Raw genomic sequence first — 19,016 nt, 5'->3', positions numbered from 1 at the left:
AAGAGGGCAGGCTAAGTGCTCCAGTTTTAATGTATGCCCCAGAATATAAACATTGCTAACATGACCACGGATATAAAGTACATGGTTATAGATACCACTGGGTACATTAGCAAGCTATCTTGTACCACTGCATTACATACCCCAGAACGACATTTGCCTCTTTCACAACTGCATCACATTGTTGGCTCATATTTAACTTGTGATCCATATTAACCACCCAGAGCCAGTTTAGCAAATACTACCACTTAGTCAGTCAGTCCCCATTTTGTACTTGTGCATTTGATTTTTCCTTCCTAAGAGAAATATTTTGCACTTAACTTTATTGAACTTTATCTTGTTGATTTCAGGTCAATTCTCTAGATTTTCAAGGCCACTTTGAATTCGAATCCTGTCTCCAAAGTGCTTGCAATCCCTCTCAGCCTGTTGTCATCTGCAAATGTAATAAGTGTACTCTCTATCTCACTATCCAAGTTATTAATTAAAATATTGAGTAGTACAGGACTAGAGCAGATGCCTGCAGGACCTCACAAGATATGTTTGTTTATATCTCAGAACATTCTCATGTTTTCAATTCCTGTGCGGATTTTTTCTGTCCATGTGCAGAATAAATGTTATGTGCACCAAGGCATGTCCAAATGTGCATCACCAAGAGAAACAAAACCTAGCTGTGGGCTCTTTGCTAATCAGCTGGGCAGCATTGGAATCTCTCCTGAGTGGCTGCACAAGTGCACAGCTTACAGAGAACACTGATCTCAGTAAATAAATACTATGGAGGCCACTTTGCTTCCTTTGAGAGTGAGTGGACCAGTGAGTACAGGAGAAGGGCCAAAAATCAAGTAGCTTAGGAGTTGTCTTGTTCCTCTGTCCAATCAGATACTGGTTCAGCCTTTCTCTTTGCCTGAGAAATGATTCAATGTCTTTTTCAAACATGAAGTCACAGGCTTGGAGAGGAAAAGAATCATGGTATGTCAGCATATAGAATGAACTCCTGTTCATTGGCAGAATGACATTCAGAACTTCCCCCCTTTGAGTTCCATGAAAAAGTCACTACAAGAATTGAAACCCCAGAAGTACTACAAAACCTTTCTGACCCTCAGGGACTAGGAAAGTTAGTACTGTCCACAATATCTCAGTGCAACACAGGAAAATTGAGATATTGATATACTGGTACGACAAATCAGGAAAGAGATCTTGGAGTTATCGTGGATAGTTCTCGGAAAACTTCTACACAGTGTGCAGCGGCGGTCAAAAAGGCAAATAGGATGCTAGGAATTATTAGGAAAGGGATAGAAAATAAGACCCAGAATATCTTACTGCCCCTGGATAAAACTATGGTACGCCCACATCTTGAATACTGTGTACAGATGTGGTCTCCTCACCTCAAAAAAAATATTTTGGCCTTGGAAAGGGTTCAGAAAAGGGCAACTAAAGTGATTAGGGGTTTGGAACAGGTCCCATTCGGAGAGGTTAAAGCGACTGGGACTTTTCAGTTTAGAAAAGAGGAGACTGAGGGGGGATATGATAGAGGTATATAAAATCATGAGTGGTGTGGAGAGGGCCGATAAAGAAAAGTTATTTATTAGTTCCCATAATAGAAGAACTAGAGGACACCAAATGAAATTAATGGGTAGCAGGTTTAAAACTAATAAAAGAAAGTTCTTCTTCACACAGCTTGTAGTCAACCTGTGGAACTCCTTGCCAGAGGAGGCTGTGAAGGCTAGGACTATAATAGACTTTAAAGAGAAGCTAGATAATTTCATTGAGGTTAGGTCCATGAAAGGCTATTAGCCAGGGGATAAAATGGTGTCCTTGGCCTCTGTCTGTCAGAGGCTGGAGAGGGATGGCAGGAGACAAATCACTTGGTCATTGCCTTCGGTCCACCCTCTCTGGGGCACCTGGTGCTGGCCACTGTTGGTAGACAGGATACTGGGCTAGATGGACCTTTGGTCTGACCCAGTACGGCCGTTCTTATGTTCTTATGGGTACAATAGTAACAAAATTAAGAGAAAGTTTCTCCCTGTCAAGGAACTGATTGACTTCAAATTATACTTTGCTTCACTCAGGTATGATGGAGGAAAGGATCAGGTCAGAAAAACATGTTTGCAATTGATGCAAGAAATCCTTCTTCACCTCTTTAGCATTGCAGGCTGCATAGGCAGCTCACTCTGTTATGTGGGTCACAGCCATACTCTATATCTTGTATGGCCCTGAGGCTGTCACATGGGCTTCAACTGTGTGCTGATTGGGTTGACAGTAGCAAGCACAAGCTGTGAGTTGAGAACCACCAATCTAGATACAATGATGACAGGCATATTAAAAATACGAATCTGATTAATAGTTTTTTTTTCCCATTGCACAAGAAAGGTCATTGTAGGGTTATTGTGGAATGAAGCTCTGTTTTAGGCTCTTGTTTCACATGAGGAGAAGGTCCATCAGGGCAAACTATGGCTTCCCTACCCTACACTTTGGGCTTGCAGTGGACTTGTGTAGCTACAGCAGAAGCTAGCCACTGCTTGCTGGAAATTGGTCAAATTTCCACTGAAGACAAAGCTTTTATATTGCCCGTGTACACGCTGATTCTTCTGAAAAACCCGTGTACATGTTGATTCTTCTGAAAAACCAGGGTTAACAGCAGCTGGAAGCAACATCAAAGTTTGGACCTGCTGCAGCCAGGTTTAAACTACATATACTGCATTTTCAAAGCAAATTTTTAATAATTGGCACCTTGCGTATTGTCTGGAGAGACTCAAGCAAGCAATATTTGCTTTCTTTGGGTTGGTGTGTTTGGTTTTTTGATCAAGGGGAACAGGTCTGTAAAATCTCTTCTGACTTGTTTGTTTGGTTCATGACAAGTTAGAAATGCTTGCATTCTGAGAACATTTTTTTCTAGGAGGCTTATTTTCTTAACTTCAATTTTTTTTATTAGATTCTTTATTCTACAGCTGCCAGCAACAAACCATTATGACCTGGAGCTGAGGAAGAGGCAGCAGTTTTCCTTCCTAGCCTAGGGGTTCAATCAGACTTTTTTTCAGCTTCAATTCACCTGAATTCATATTGTTTGAGTTTTACCTGGAAAAGTGACCATGATGCTGAATATGATTGTAAACCAAAATGGTTAAAATACTGTTTGGTCTTACATGACTGATAAGACAACCTGTGTTTTAACAGCAACATGCTACAGTTATTGAAAACACAGTCAAAACATTGTCCAGTTGCATCTATAATGTAAGACTGTTTGTTAGCTGTGTGTTGTGCTACCATATTGGATGCTACAACATGGAAACTTTCCACAAGGTATGTAGGACCCTGATAGCCAAGGAAGAGGTCACCATAGTTACTTTTATCTTTGAGTCAGCAAGAAATCACAGATTTACTATATGAATAACTTGAAGGCTTATCATTTAATTAAGGAGGGGAAATATCAAACCTCAAAACTAAGAGGTATGAAGATTTAATCAGTCAAGATTGGTCTCAACTAAAGCCTTGTGTCTGAACACTCAAAACTTTGGGAAATTTTGAACCTGGCTCCATATTTTGTGGATGTCTCCAGGTCTCTAAATGGACCACGGTCTTAAATTTAAACAACACTAAAGTTTGGCTTAGGATCAGGATCTGAAATATATAGGTTGGGCCTGTCTCTATCTACTAGCATCTTACTGCTGTGGTCAATCAATGGACAACATTTGCTTGATAAACTTGTCTGATTTCATTAAAAATTTGAAACTCAGCAAAGGTTTACTCAAAGCAAAATGACATGGTTCTAACTTTGTGCAGAAACCTCATGCAATTATAAACTTCATCTGATTGTGTTGTACAGCCATAAATCAACACTGTTTCACTTAAACCTTGGCATGGACTTGAACAAAAATGTCATGAACCTTAGCAAATTTTTCAGAGAACATGGGCAGAATACAGAGTCTTGATACATAAATGCACTCCATCACTTTCTGCTGTATTTTTGTATCACCTCCTTATTTGTACATCTTTTAGTACCTTGTAGCTAAAATGGGTGCTTGTGTTTTCTGTGTTCCTTCTAGCTAACAATCAAAATAAGAGCCAAATTCCTGTGATGCAACAACTGGTACTTTATGAATATGGGAGAGAGAAAAAATATCAGCAGGTTACTGCTTCACAGTCATTGTATGGTTCCAGTGGCCCAAAAGGCATAACACATGGCCAAACATTTTGTGGGTTGAGGAATAAAACACAGGATACAGTACAAAAATAACGTTCCATCTCAAAAAACAGCTATTCAGTTTTACAGACTGAAGTTATTACTCTAAAAATAACATGAACTATAATGTTTAGACATCAAATTATCATTAGTAAAGTACAGCTTTTTCTGTGCAATAGTCTTTGGCAGTACAGAGACAATCAGTGTAATGTACAGGAAAGAAAACACACACATACATACACATTCAAAATATTCAGGTCCTTAAAAGAAAAGAACTTTAATGCAGGCTTCTCTTGAAATGCATGTCCTGCTAACCCTACAGAACAGCTTACATCAGCACTCACACTAGATGATTTTAAACTCAAAAAAGAGCAACTGTATAAAGAGTGAGTTTTCAGCACAGATCCATTTTAAGACTTCACTGACAAAGTAATAAGAATGTAACATGGTTTTACCACCAATTGGCTACTTAAGTGAGACTCAGAGGGTGGTATCATGTACCTTCCTTCAGGGGGTAGCTTGCATTCAAGGCTCATGCAGACACTTTGACGTGGTGGAAGGTTTTCAGCAAGTGCACTGTTCACCATAGAAATCAGAGAGTGACATCAGGAAATAATGAATCAGTTGCAGGAAACAATACTTTGCCTGGTGGGGTCCTGTTTATACCTATTCCACAGTTCAGAATGAAGAAAAGTTTTAAAATAAAATGTTTATGGTGGGTTGTTTCCTTACGCCACTATTGCTGCATGGCTTTGACCACACAAAGACTTACCAAGGGCGACTGATTAAATAAAGAAGTATTTGCAGATCTTGTCTTCTTCATGGTCTCTGACACTTGGAATCTCTCTGACCTACTCTCATGTCTCCACCCTCAGTTCCTTCAAGTCACTTCTTAGAACTCAATTCTTTCATAAGAACTGTGCCCTTCTCAATGCTGTTCTCCACTCCCATGGAGTGACTGTGAGAAGACGGTCATAATATAGAAACTGACCATCTCCATGGATCAGAGGAAAAGAGGAGGAGTTTGGGGTGCATTATGTTATATTTTGCATTTTTGGGTTCATTTTTGTGTATGTATGTTATCAAATAAATAAGGCCCTACCAAATTCACAGCTATGAAAAATGTGCCATGGACAGTGAAATCTGATCTCCCCCCATGAAATTTGGTCCTTTGTGTGCTTTTACCCTATACTATAGGGATATCATGTGGGAAGACCAGCATTTCTCAAACTGGGAGCCCTGACTCAAAAAGGAGCTTCCAGGGTCATAAGGTTATTTTAGGGGGATTCACAGTATTGCCACCCTAATTTATTCACTGCCTTCAGAGCTGGACAGCCAAGAGCAGTAACTGTTGGCAGATGCCCAGCTCTGAAGATAGTGCCCCATCAGCAGCAGCGCAGAAGTAATGGTAGCAGTACTGCAGCCTCCTCTACAGAAACTTTGCAACCCCCCCACAACTCCTTTTTTGGGTGAGGACCCCTACAATTACAACATGGTGAAACTTTAGATCTAAATAGCCAAAATCACAACGTTTATGATTTTTAAAATCCCACGACCATGAAACTGACCAAAACGGACCGTGAATTTCTTAAGCTCCACAAATAATCATTGTATATGAACCTAGAACAACAGATTGGTACATTTAAAATAGGGATGCTTAGTTTATATATTTACAGCATCCTAAAGTGTGCTGGGCACATTCAATACAAATAAGACAAATGCTCTTCCTCAAAGAGCTTCTATTTTAATTTTATAGCAGCACAGCAAGGGGCTAACCAACGCACACTTGAAGGAAAGGAGGAGGAAGGACAAAGCTTACAGTAATCAGATCATATGCATGCCCTGATAGGTCTGTTAAATGTATAAAACCTTTAGTTGTTTGAGGAGTTTTAGATTAATTAACATATTTCTTGTGGGAGGCTTGGCAGCAGCCACCAGAAGTGAGTTTTCAGGAGGGATGGAAACAACAGAAGCTAAATAAATAAGCTCCCTTCCAAGGATGGTCTTAGAGAGCTTGGGGGCATTATTTGGGGGTCAGAAAAGGGGATTTGAGAAAGATTTCTGTCAGGAAGGGTTTAACAGGCCACTTCACTTTGAACAGTCCCTTAGAATACATGCTAACTACTTACCTTCAAGCAGTTCATGTATTTAGCTGTAAGACTGACTACGTTTCCCAAACCTTAAAAACAGCTCTGTGTAGCTGGAGAGCTTCTCTCTCTCAGCAACAGAAGTTGGTCCAATAAAAGATATTACCTCACCTACCTTGTCTCTCTAAATTTTCTCTCTAAATGTGCAAAACTCAGTAATTTCTAAACATAACAAGCGGTCCTGCGGCACCTGAGAGACTAACAAAATACATAATATCATGAGCTGGGCTCGACAATAATGCAATCTACTCGCCCATGGCAAGTAGATTGCAACCCGGAAGAGCCGGGTTCGGGCGATCTGTGCATGCGCAGAACGATCGGCGAATGTGCAGATCGCCAGACAGCACTGCTGGCGAGCAGGGCTTGCTGTGGTTCAGCGAGCCCTGATCATGAGTATTCTGTTAGCTTAAGGTGCCACAGGACCACTTGTTTTTTTCAAAGTTACAGATTAACATGGCAACCCCTCTGAGACTCAGTAATTTTTAATGCTTTCATTTCCCCCCCCCCCTTCCATATTGACAACAGGTTTGTAGAAGGCAAAGAAAACAGCTGTCTAGCAAATAAGCAATGACTTCAGGCGGCACTTAGAAGACATTTTTGATGTGTATAAGGCTTGGCATGTTCAGTAGAGTGTTGCTTTGAGACACCATCTAGGGTTGCCAGGTGTCCGGTACAGGCAGTCCCCGAGTTACGTACAAGATAGGGACTGTAGGTTTGTTCTTAAGTTGAATCTGTATGTAAGTCGGAACTGGGTCCAGATTCAGCCGCTGCTGAAACTGACCGCCAGTTCTGACTTACATACAGAATCAACTTAAGAACCCCAAGGGTCCCCAAGTCAGCTGCTGCTGAAACTGATCAGCGGCTGATTCCAGGAAGCCCAGGGCAGAGCAACTCTGCCTCGGGCTTCCTGTAGTCAGCCGCTGGTCAGTTTCAGCAGCGGCTGACTTGGGGACGCCTGGGACAGAGCAGCTGGGATGCTGCTGGGTTGGTCCAGTAGCGCCGCTCCTTGGTGCTACTGGACCAACCCAGCAGCACCCCCGCTGCTCTGCCCCAGGTGTCCTGATTCAGCCGCTGCTGAAACTGACCAGCAGCGGCTGAATCAGGATGCCTGGGGCAGAGCAGCTGGGGTGCTGCCAGGTTGGTCCAGTAGCGCCCAGAACGGTGCTGTGGGACCAACCGGCAGCGCCCCAGCTGCTCTGCCACAGGCATCCGAAGAAAAGCCTAGTCTGCTGGGGGGGGGGGCATACTAGCTGCGCCCCCCCCCCCCCATCAGACCAGGAAGACGCGGGCGGCGGACCGAGACGCACTGCGGTCCCGCCGCCCGGGTCCTCCGCGGCTTTGCTCCCCGTCTCCCTGGTCTGCTGGAGACCAGCAGACCAGGGAGACGGGGAGCAAAGCCTCTGAGGACGCCGGCAGAGGGACAGCCGCGGCGCACCTGGCTTGCCCCGCTGCCGGCTTCCCCCGAGGCTTTGCAAAGCTGCGGAGGGGCTCGGGCAGTGGAAAGCCTCGGGGGAAGCCAGCAGGGGGGCAGCCCAGGCGCGCCTGGGCTGCTCTGCTGCCCGAGTCCCTCCGCGGCTTTGCTCCGCGTCTTCCTGGTCTGCAGACCAGGGAGACGCGGAGCAGCTTTTCTCGCCCCGGAGTACATGGGCGGCGGAACCGCAAGGTCCCACAGTCCGTGTCCTCCGGGGCGAGAAAAGCCCCGTTCGTAACTGCGGATGCGACATAAGTCGGATCCGTGTAAGTCGGGGACTGCCTGTATTGATCCGGACAGTCTGCTATTTTCACCTCCTGTCCGGTAAAAAAAATTCAGAAAATACCAGACACCCAAAATGTCCTGTATTTTCTGTTTTTTTCCTGGCCAAGAGGCAAAAATACTGGGTGCTTACCTGGTTCCACAGGGGAGCTGTCTGGCCCAGAGCACCGGCAGCCTGTTAGGGCAAAAAAAGCCGCAAAGGCATTTCTTAAAGGGGCGATGCTGTTTTTTGGTTGTTTTTTAAAAAATTTTTTAGCTTAATAACTCTCGTGGTCCTTTTTTGCTCAACTACTTTGGTCTCCCCCCTTTTTCCTCTTTTTGGGGGCGGAGGGGTGTTCGGTATTTTCTGGCAACCCTAACACTAGCTCAGTGGCAACATCTGAGTGCCATGTACTGGGGGGGCTAACAGACTTGCCGGGCCCCTGAGTAATGTGAGCGGGTGACTCCATACTCCCAGAAGGGGCAGAGCCTCAGGAAGAAGGGCCTCAGCACCACTTGGAGCGCACTGCGCCCTTCTCCACCGCCAGCCCTTGGGAATGCCTGGAGTGCAACACCCAGCACTCCAGCAGCAATTTAAAGGGCCTGGGGCTCCAGCCATCACTGCTGTAGCTGGGCCCTTTTGAATTGCTGGTCCCCAGGGCAAGCACTCCCTTTCTTCCTCCCCCCATCAGTGGGCCTGGCCATGTACCTTTCTACTGTGAAAGTACTTTCTCAAGGAAAAGCTATACAACACAGTGATAGTAAATTAAAATTTGATTCTTCCTTCTCCCATTCACAGTGAACTTTTAGCTTAGCCTATTGTCAAGATCTCATTCAAAGGAAACAAGGTACCTTAGGATATGGGGTTATCTATTTTGCTAATACTTTTATTCTCCTTTTCCTTTTGTACACAAAATGCATTTAGATTGGCAGAACAACAGCTATTTTTACAAGTGATGGCATACAGTGGGAGACTAAGTGGGTAGTGACAATGTACAATTTAATTCATGCATACCTATATTTTCCAGCCAAGTGGACAGCTTCCCAACAGTCCTATTTAGAGTAGGGCAAAAGTCAGTCCAGTTTTAAATAGCGCCACTGAAATCTACAGAGTTACAAATTGGTTGAATCTGGACCAAATCTACATGATAAACATGCAGAATGAATTGTAGCTGCCATTACCTTTAATATGGAGCTGGAGCCTGCAGAGACTAAAGATCCCAACATGTAATGCCCTGTCTGGATATGATCAATCAGTCAAGCCACAATAGCAGCACCTTCATCCTGGAGCAATCAGGTACAGGCTGTGCTGTAGAACTCTGCTGTAGGCCACATCTGTCTGATGGGTTACACTTGGTCAAACCTAATTTAATCAAAGGAAATAGGCCCTCAACCACAAGCAACAGATTTAGTAATCTGAGCCCTTAGTGGCAATGCAAAGTGAAAACAGAGAGTAGTATAAAAAAACAAGCATAAGACAAACCACCCCACACTCCCACCTGATTTCCTCACTACATTGGGCTTACATGCTTGCAATATGTACTCCATACAGCTGTCCATATTACACACAGCAGTATCTTAAAAAACAGCTGAGCAGGTGACATTCTTTGGCTGTTCTCCAGTGTTCAGTTCAGCGTTTCTGCAGTTATACAGTCACAAAGAGTTCTCTTTTCCACTTGAAAAAGCAGTGTTTCTGTCTGCAAGGGGGGGAGGGGGGAATAAAAAAAATGAGTGGCAGAATTAAAAAAATAATTAGCTCTTAAAGAAAAGCCTGTTTTATTTTTGTCACAAGAGATATGAGTTTGGTTCTACATGATGAGGCTTGAGAAAAACAAGCAGACATATTTGTTTAGTTTTAGTTGGTAATTAAGCCTTTGGCTATTACATAAGCACAAGAGTATGGCACCACTTCCTGTGAGGATCTGAAAATTATAGGAATCTGGTTTTATTTATTTAATTTCACATTAAAAAACATTAATGTATGTAAGAGGTTTTTAATTATTATTGTGCATTTTAAAAGGCTGTGTGTTTATAATGAGCCCATTTAATGTAGTACCCTGAGTGTTATAGCAGATTGAGGGGAAGTGTGTGGGGACAAGACAGTGCTTTTGTATAAATATTATTTAACAGGAAGTGGTGGATTTCGGGAAGGTGAAATATTTTATGCATGCACGATACAGCATATGGAAGGATTTTAAAAATCAGAAATTTGCCCTTATTTTAGAGGGGAAACAGATAACGAAAAGAATCAGGAGTAGAGCTGGGAAAATAATTGCATTTTCATTTACCATTTCAGGCTCTGGAGCAGAGTATGCTCTAGTGGACACAGATTTTCCTGTACATTCCCAGTCCAGTCTGCTTGCCCAGCAAGTCCTAAACTCCCAATCCCAGAATCCTGCACTCCCCTCCCACTCCAGTTTCTCCTCCCTATAATAAGTTGCACATTTCTTTCCCAGCCAGGCCCAGTCTCTCCCTCCCTATATCCCAACTCCTTGGCTCTACTCTCCTTGTACAACCATTCTCAGTTATCCCTTCCTGGATTGTCCTTATATCTGTCTCTTCTCTCCTTTCACTCTGGTTTCCAATTTCAATCTCCTCGCTGTCACATAAAAAGCCATATGTAGGCCTGAAGGGGTTAAATTTGCATTCCTCTAGGCCAGCCATGAGCCCTGCTGGCAAAAATACCAGGTGTTCTTTATCAGATGGCCTTCATCAGCTGCAACTTGCTAACTGAGAGTCTACTATGGGATAAATAACATGACCTCGGTTCTCAGCCCCGTGGGAATGTTGAGAGTGGCATTGGGCCAATATGTGCACACCCAGTAAACAACTGTAGTATGACTAGTGTAAGGACTCCCATGTCTGCTGAATGTCATCAGGGACCTGGACCTCGGAAGGTGCCCTGGATACCGCTAGCTGGGGTCTCATCGACTGCAGCCAGGTGCGAGGTAACTGGAACAGGACTCCCACAGACTGAAGGGGCGTAAGTATTTCCAAGTGCCTGTTACTCTTTTATGCACTGATCTGCCTATGCCTATTGGCGTATTACTTTGCAGTAGCTGTGCAACCATCTGGCAGTATTAAGCCTATAATAGTAGTGACGTAGTGAGATTAATAAAAGCAACTGTCCCTAATCGACTGTGTCTTGAAGCAAATCTACAACCCTGCTGGGCCCTGGTCCTGTGAGCTGACACTCATCCTGTCAGTGGCAGCCCCACCCCAAAGACCCAGCTCTCATTCTCCTTTCTCTCTTCCTGTCCTAGTCTTCCTGTCCCCTGCATTGGGTTCCCAGTTCTGGCTTCCCCGTACACCTTATCCTAGCATCACAGGCCCTCTCTTAAGGGGATGGAGTTTGCTCAGCAGGGATAGAATCTTTGGAAATTTTAGCTGAAGTCTCTGCAAGAACATGTATAAGCTATGATTTTCAAAGACTTCTACTATGGCCAAATTTGGATGGATTTTCATTGACTTCACTGAATTTCCCATGTAAGGGTACGTCTACACTGCAATACTATTTCGAAATAACTAGCGCTATTCCAAAATAATTTAGTCCGCATCTGCACAGCAGGCAGTTATTTCAAAATGGTGTCAAAATACCGTCAAGTCGGAGGACTTCTACTCCGACTCCTGTTACCCTCATTGTACGAGGAGTAAGGGAAGTCAGAGAAAGAGTGCTCTATTTTGAAATAAGTGCTGTGCAGACACTCCCTGTTTCAAAATAAGCCATTTGAAATAAGATGCAATTGATATAGCTCAATTTGTGTTGCTTATTTTGAGTTAAGCCCTGCAGTGTAGACGCATCCTTAGACAGGCAGTCAGGAGGGGAGCTGGCATTAAAACCAGAATGTCCAGGGCAGCCACCTTCTTCTCTAACTAATAAACACTTTCTCCCTATACAGTACAAGCGGTGTTATCCGGCACTTTAAAATCCAGAAAACTCTGTTAACCAGCATCAGTCATAGATGGCAATACAATTCCTCTTTCAGTTAACCAGAAAAATTCTGATAGCCATCCAACCTCATTTTTCGACCTTTTCTGGTGCTTGCAGAAGTCAAGTGTGTAAACTTATGGCTGTAAAGTTTGTTCATGATGTGCTTTTGTGTATAATACCATTACTGGTTAGCAGTCAAACCCATCTTCCAACTATGGCTAGTGTAAGGTGAAAAAGCCATGTATCATCAGTGAAAAGCTTGAGTAACTGGCACATTTGATTAACCAGCAACCCCCATTCCTCATGATTGCCAGATAACAAAGCTTGTATTGTATTAATCTTTTGACAGATGTTAAATCATTAAAATACAATTATATGGTATCTGTTTCAGGTTGCCACTCATATTGAGCCACTCTGATTCTGAGTAACAGGGTGTTAATCACCTACAAACAAACTCAATTGTCTACCTTTTAAATATCACCTTTGCTTTACTCATAAAGATTTGTATGATAACCTGACAGCTTGACAATGGTTTCTGAGCTAAGTCTCTAGGCTGCTTTTATATTTCTAGTAAAAAATTATAAACTCGGTCATGGTTAATGTTTTTATTATCTAATTTGATATGATTTGCTCCTGCTAATAAGTAGCTTAGACATGAATAAACAACAAATAGCAGGCTTACTAGCTGTTGTTTGAGCATGATCATAAAACTACACACAAAAAATTAAAATATCCTTAAAATTATTCCTAAAAATTAGAGATGGGCCTCCACTGCTAAATTGGAACCTGGATTGTGACTATCAACATTTAGGGCTGTTCAGAATTGACGTTTTGGTTAGGGCTATTTCAGTGAGAAGAATACACTAGAAACTTTGAATCTAGACCCAAATTCAGATTCTGAGCCCACACAAACGTTCATGGTTGTTTGCCTCCTGTTTTTTGGTTCCTTTATTCTAAATATTCCCAGTCCCTGAATTCTTAACCTTTTTGAATAATAGTAACATATCCAACATCTCATGGCTAACTTTACAAAACACCCATTAGAATTTTGAAGAAGTGAATATCAGTTTAGCCATTATTTATGCAGCTAAACATAACCCATCAAAGCTGACTTCATTGCAAAGGATCCATCATGTTCAGCTAGATATATAAAAAATAGTATTAGACCTTGGGGGAACTTTAGATTAGGGAAGGGAGGATAAAATTCAGCTAAAAGGAGATGGGAGCTCAACTCCTTTCAATGGCACTTTCCCAAGCTGGGACAGGCGGAGAGTGTACATACTGGTGCCCCCCACCAGTTGCCTGTGATTTCTGGGAGTGTCCAGCAAGAGGGACTGGACTCTGCAGGGAGACATCTCCAGGGAACTCAGGAATTGGGGTTCCCTGATCACTAACTGCAAAGCAAGGTTTAGATGGGCAGAGCCTTGAAAAGTTTGCTGGCAAGGCAGACAGGCTGGTGTGTCTGGGCTGACACACACCATAGTAGCAGCAGAGGCAGACGGGGTAGCATACTGTCCTACAGTTCTTAGTGTCCTGAGTGGGACATCTCAATACCAGCAAGGGCAATGTATCAACGGCTTATGGGACAGCAGCAAAGGAACTTGAGTAAGATAACCAAACACATTATACATAACCTGCCAAACATACAATGTCCACCAGTCATACGATAAATAAACTGTCAAACTCTCACATTAATATTTTTGCAAAGCACTAACACTCAGGCTAGAATGAGCTAGTGAGAACAGATAACTCAAAAGCTCCATAAGCCATTAGCAATCACCTGAGCCATCCAGTCCCCAACAACTATTACATGCTTTTTTTTTTTTCATTTTGAGAACATATGGAGGGAATTCCTAGTGGACTCTCCTAATCCAGACATTCAAGGATTCAATCGTTATGATTTAAACAAATTAAGATGGAGAAAGACAGTGTGATGTTCTTAAACTCAGCGGTCACACCTACAATTGGGAAATAATGTCCATGGAGTTTCTCTCAGCTGAACCTCCTCCCATTTCACTTAATTTTCTATCTGCCATTCAGGTAAAAACAGCTTAAAATAACTTTAATTTTAAAAAATTGGGTGAATTAAAAAAATTCACCTCCTAATGTCAGGTGAATGTAGAGACCTGAGAGCCTCTCTTTCATTCAGCCTCACTTCTTCTTTGCTACAGTGACTGGGGCCATGCCATTATAGAACTCAGAAGGGAAACTGCTGAGAATCTTTGTTCACCATAGTCAGTCCTGAGAAATCTCCGTGCACACAAAAAAAAAAACCAAAAACAAACAAACAATTGAGTTTGAAACTAGTTGGGCAGGTCAGATCTATTTTTTAATCCTCTTTCAAAAACCTAAGTATCAAGGACCTGATGCTGTGTTGTGTGCCGCTTTCTGCAGAGATTCAGCTATGTTTGTAACAGAAGGAAAGATGTACTGACACATTTTGACATGGCATTAATATGTAGTTTTGGCTTTAGAGATGCTCAGCAGATGTATTCATTAAGCAAATTGGTTCATGGAAGAAGCTGATGTACATTTGACTTGTATTCTTATAAACAAACCTGCTTAATAAATACGCCTGCTGTGCACCAATTGGGGCCCTACTGAAACACATTTTTCCATAGTAAAATCTTCAGGGTATCTTCATCCCTGAAGTTTCCTTTTTGTTTAAACATTATGGCTCAACTTTCAAAGGGTCCTCAGGCCAGTCTCTAAAGATGTGCTTTTGGGAGCACAAAATGTGTATTTGTGCTCCCAACCCTGTAAAATACATTTGCTTATATAAATTAGATATCATACAATATAATGCTCAAATTTTAGAGGCTTCTTTTGAAAATGTGCATGAATAGAAAACACAGCAAATGAGCTTCAGCCAACTAGCTCTCATCCCCGCCCCAGCCCCAACCGCAACCAGCGACTGGACCAAGGGCTGATAGCACTAGCTGAGTTAGATGAGATAGAGAGCTGGGTGTCATCAAAATACTGAAAGCTTTGCAGACCAAAGTTCCTCATGAATCCCCTCAATGACCTTATACAGTAAATTGAAAAAGAGGGAGCTAGGGAACTAATGCTATTATCCTGACCAACAAACAGATATTGCCCAACACCATCCCTTAAGAACAGGTACGTATGTTAGATTGATATTGCCCAAACAAAATCTATCCATTTTACCCACTTCTAAGCAAAACAACTTTGTTATATAAAAAAATGCCTCCTTACCCGCGTGTCTAGATTATAGGCTGTCTTCTTTAAATCCTGCAAGGCCCTCTGCATGAATTCAAATGCATGGCAGTCAACACAGGGACGACCTAGGGAAGAGTTTTAGTAGAGACATTCCTAAATGGTGTGAAATAGTAATCAAAGGGAACGACTATGACTTTTGACTAGGGCTGTCAATTGACCTGCATTATTTTTTTAACGCGTTAATCACAGGCATTAATGCTGCGCTGCCCCTTTGTAGTGCCGCTCCAGCACTTCAAAGGAGCTTTGCAAGGAGGAGCCAGGGATCAGCTTGAGTCCCCGGCTGATCCCAGGCTCCTAATGAGCTGTCCCTTTAAAGCGCCACAACGGCATTTCAAAGGGGCAGCGCAAGTGGAGCCCCTTTGAAGTGCCGCTCCGGTGCTTCAAAGGGGCTTTGCAATAGCGGAGCTGGGGATCAACTGGAGTCCCCAGCTGATCCTTGGCTCCTAATGAGCTGTCCCTTCTTCCAAGGGACAGCACTGCATGGAGCCCAGGGTAAGCTCGGGACTCCAGCTGACCCCATACTCCATGCTGTGCTGCCCCGCTGAAACACCGCCGTAGCATTTCAAAGGGGAGGCACACGCGAATAATCGCGATTAAATTTTGTAATTGCTTGACAGCCCTACTTTTGACTGAATCAGGCTCTTCCAAAAAAGCAATAAGTGAGGCAGTGACAAGAACAGTCACTACCAGTCATGGTAACTACTTTAGAAAAGCAGAGAAAGAATACTGTGGTTTAAAAGAAATGAAAAGTTGCAAGTGAAAGTCCGGGAAGCAAATCAACCTATCCATGTGTTTATACCATGCCTATCTCCCTTGTATCTGAGTTCCCCAAAAAGAATTCACAATAAAAAATAAAATTGGGGGTTTAATTTTCCTTTCACTTCTGCCTGTGGCAGTTTGGATTATGTTTTAGTAAGTCATTTAAAAACATTTTTAAATATTATTTTTCCTCCTTTCTCAGACCAGAAGAGTACAAAAGAATAGTGGAAAATAGAGATGTAAAATCCCGTTTAATTGGTTAACTAGAGCAGACGACCGGAGCAGCCTCTGTCTGTGATGTGCCAAGGCTCGCCGGAATGGAGAGGATGCTCCAAATGTTGGAGGTGTGGAATGGAGTGCCAAGGTGTGCCACGCTGGCAGAGTATGGCATATGAGTAGTGTAAGGGATAGGACAGAAGAAATACAGAAAGGTGCAGAGCAGTGAGGGGCCTTGGAAGAGTGAATGGGGAGTATGAATGTGATTCAGAAGCCACCCTGGGACTGATGGAGGGGGTACATAGAATATTATGCAGTTTTTTCTTCTAATGCAATGGTGTCCAACACAGTAGCCACATTTGGCTATTTGGCCAGTTGTGTGGCTAGTTCAACTTAGTAGTAGCCACTGCTTCAGAATGGGTTGGATACTACAGCTCTAGTGCTGTGAAACCATGATGTTTCCAAGACTTGCTGGATTGTTTAAAATATTTAAACACCTGTAAATGCTGCATCATTAAATTTGCATTATGTTCAAGGTGTGGTTATGAGAGATCCTGCTTACAGATCAGTACGTACTTTCAGCTGGGATTGCTGTTCCTGCTGCTTGGTCAGCTTTAATGGGCTCCATCATGAGCAGCACAACTACATAAATTAAAGGAACCATGAAGAACAGTCTTCCCAGGAGGCACAGTTTCAGCATCCTAGTAATTGGGGCTTTCTCCTTTATTAGGGGTAATAAACAAGTTAGTGAGAAACATCAAGTTCTGTAAAATAAATTCTTTTTGTCTGTAATGTTTCGTGACAGTTACAAAATGCACAATCCCAGAGATTAGATTCCTCTTTTTATTACAGAACAGGTAAAACATGGACAGTGGCAAAGCGAAGTTCCCCGTCCCACCCCACTCATGTGCCTCAAACCTGATCTAGAGGGACTTCTTGTAGGAATGAGATAGAAGTTGATTTGCCCTGACTCAGCTAGTCTCTGGCCTATTCTGAGATGACCAGTTATGCTGCTAGTTTCATGATATTTATACTTGTTCGATTCTACACAAACCAAAACCAGCAGAGGTTGGTTCATTACTAAGCCATAGGAACTTAAACTCTGTATCCATGGTGCAGCATCACTACTAAACTGATCTGCACTGAAACCTACAGATGAAAAATGCTCTTTCCCTCTCACTTTTAATTAACCATCTTTTCACAAATACCTACAAAAGTAAAGCTGATTTTATAATGACTTCGCAACTAAAATCATAGAAGTTGGTTTCACTCAGCTCCCTTTATGCTGAAGTTTTTCTGAAATCTCAACTCACAGAGCCATAGGCAAAGTCCCTGGTCACAACTAAAACAAAATCAGCAATTTGTTCCTTGACATAAATTACTCTCCCTTGTCTCTCCTCTGATCCCTGCTTGCTTGTCATCCATTTGTTCCTGTATATAAGAGATGGTCAGAGCATGGTCAGAAGTATTACCAAAGTTACTTTATCGGAATACAAAGGTGGAGCCTGTGAAAACTATCAGCGCTTGTATGCAGTGTTTCACCTTGACCCAAGCAAGTAAATTGTTTAATTCAAAATGGAGCATTGTATCCTGGGATCAGTAGATGTCCATTCAAACACAGGCAAAGAGGAAGAACTGTGAAAGTTTAAGCAGTTAGACTAAAACAAAATCCATAAACAGAAAGTGCAGATTCTCATTAGCAGAGCACAGGAAAGCAATAGAATAAGTTATCTGTTCTTTTTCTAATTTTTAAATATTAAAATTGAGCAAAAACGTGGCACAAAAATGTTGACTCCTTGTGCTCGGAATGTGATGCCGGAATACAGCATTACACAGTATAATTTTCATTTCCCTGTCAGAAAAGGTGATTTTTCTCATATTACAACAGAAAAGTAAGGGAATAAACCTGCTGTTTAGAAAGCTACAGGACCACATTTGAAAACACTGGCAACTGAGTTGAATCTGCAAATTTTGCATGAACACCTGCTGCATATGCAAATTGGCAGCTGGGCAAGCAAAGGCGTATTGGTATGTGCAATCATCTGTCACCTATGAACAACCCCCCAGTTGTAAGTATAAGATTATAATGGCAGACATACACATTTTGCAGCCACAAATTCAGGGGACCAACTTCAGGAAAAAATGGGTCCCTTTACTGGGCTCCATCATCTTTGTTTACAAAGTGAAATGCAGTATGAATATTAACACAGCACAAAAGTTTTTTTTAATCAATAGTGATCCATGTGAAAACAAGTCCTGTGAAATCGAAGTCCTTGTAATGAGCTGCCGCAAAGTGGTATCCTCCTGAAATAGCAAATTAGGGAAGTGCCACTGCTGCACAGAAGCATCATGAACAAGGGCCTAATTCTTATTTACTTGCTCATGCTGAAGCTTCAGCACCAGTGAGGCAAATGAAGCAGATGCTCAGTTAAACTTTTTCAGGGCACCTGAGACATGTTCAGTCCTTGCCCCAGCTTAGCTTTTTAATGATCCTCCCCGCCCTCTCCCCCAGCTGGTAAAAGAAACATTCGCATGGGCATCAGTTGTCTCACACAGACTGTCTGTGCAGCATAATCACAATGCGCTTCCCGGCATTGTCTGCCTCTCCATTTGCAATCCGCAGTGGATAAATGTCTGAGCATGGCCTGTTTGGAGTGTTATAAAACAAAAGTCACCCCATCCGAGAAATAATATAGACATATACCTGATCTCTCTTGTCTTTGTGATGGTCTCTTTGACATGGCCGCTGCAAACTGCCAACAGAACAAGTAAAGCATCTCTGAGCATGTGCACTGCTGCTTTTTAACCTTCCCTGAA

General features: G+C 42.6%; 1 protein-coding gene across 1 annotated transcript in view; it reads right to left on the bottom strand.

The window, feature by feature from the left end:
* The window catches only part of LOC142829691 (NELL2-interacting cell ontogeny regulator 1), a 27,931-nt gene extending 8,915 nt beyond the window's left edge, over nucleotides 1-19,016 (bottom strand). The window contains exons 1-4 of the mRNA XM_089777774.1: nucleotides 18,904-19,016; nucleotides 16,776-16,920; nucleotides 15,201-15,289; nucleotides 9,236-9,750 (exon numbers count right to left, since the gene is read on the bottom strand). Coding sequence (XP_089633900.1) covers nucleotides 9,679-9,750; nucleotides 15,201-15,289; nucleotides 16,776-16,899 — 285 coding nt within the window. The 5' untranslated portion in view covers nucleotides 16,900-16,920; nucleotides 18,904-19,016 and the 3' untranslated portion in view covers nucleotides 9,236-9,678. The remainder of the gene's footprint in view (nucleotides 1-9,235; nucleotides 9,751-15,200; nucleotides 15,290-16,775; nucleotides 16,921-18,903) is intronic.

Source organism: Pelodiscus sinensis, chromosome 4 (genome assembly GCF_052426305.1).
Source record: "Pelodiscus sinensis isolate ZL-2025 chromosome 4, ASM5242630v1, whole genome shotgun sequence".
Classification (NCBI taxonomy): Eukaryota; Metazoa; Chordata; order Testudines; family Trionychidae; genus Pelodiscus; species Pelodiscus sinensis.
The sequence above is the reverse complement of the archived record's forward strand: the minus strand, read 5'-3'. Positions and strand labels throughout refer to the sequence as shown.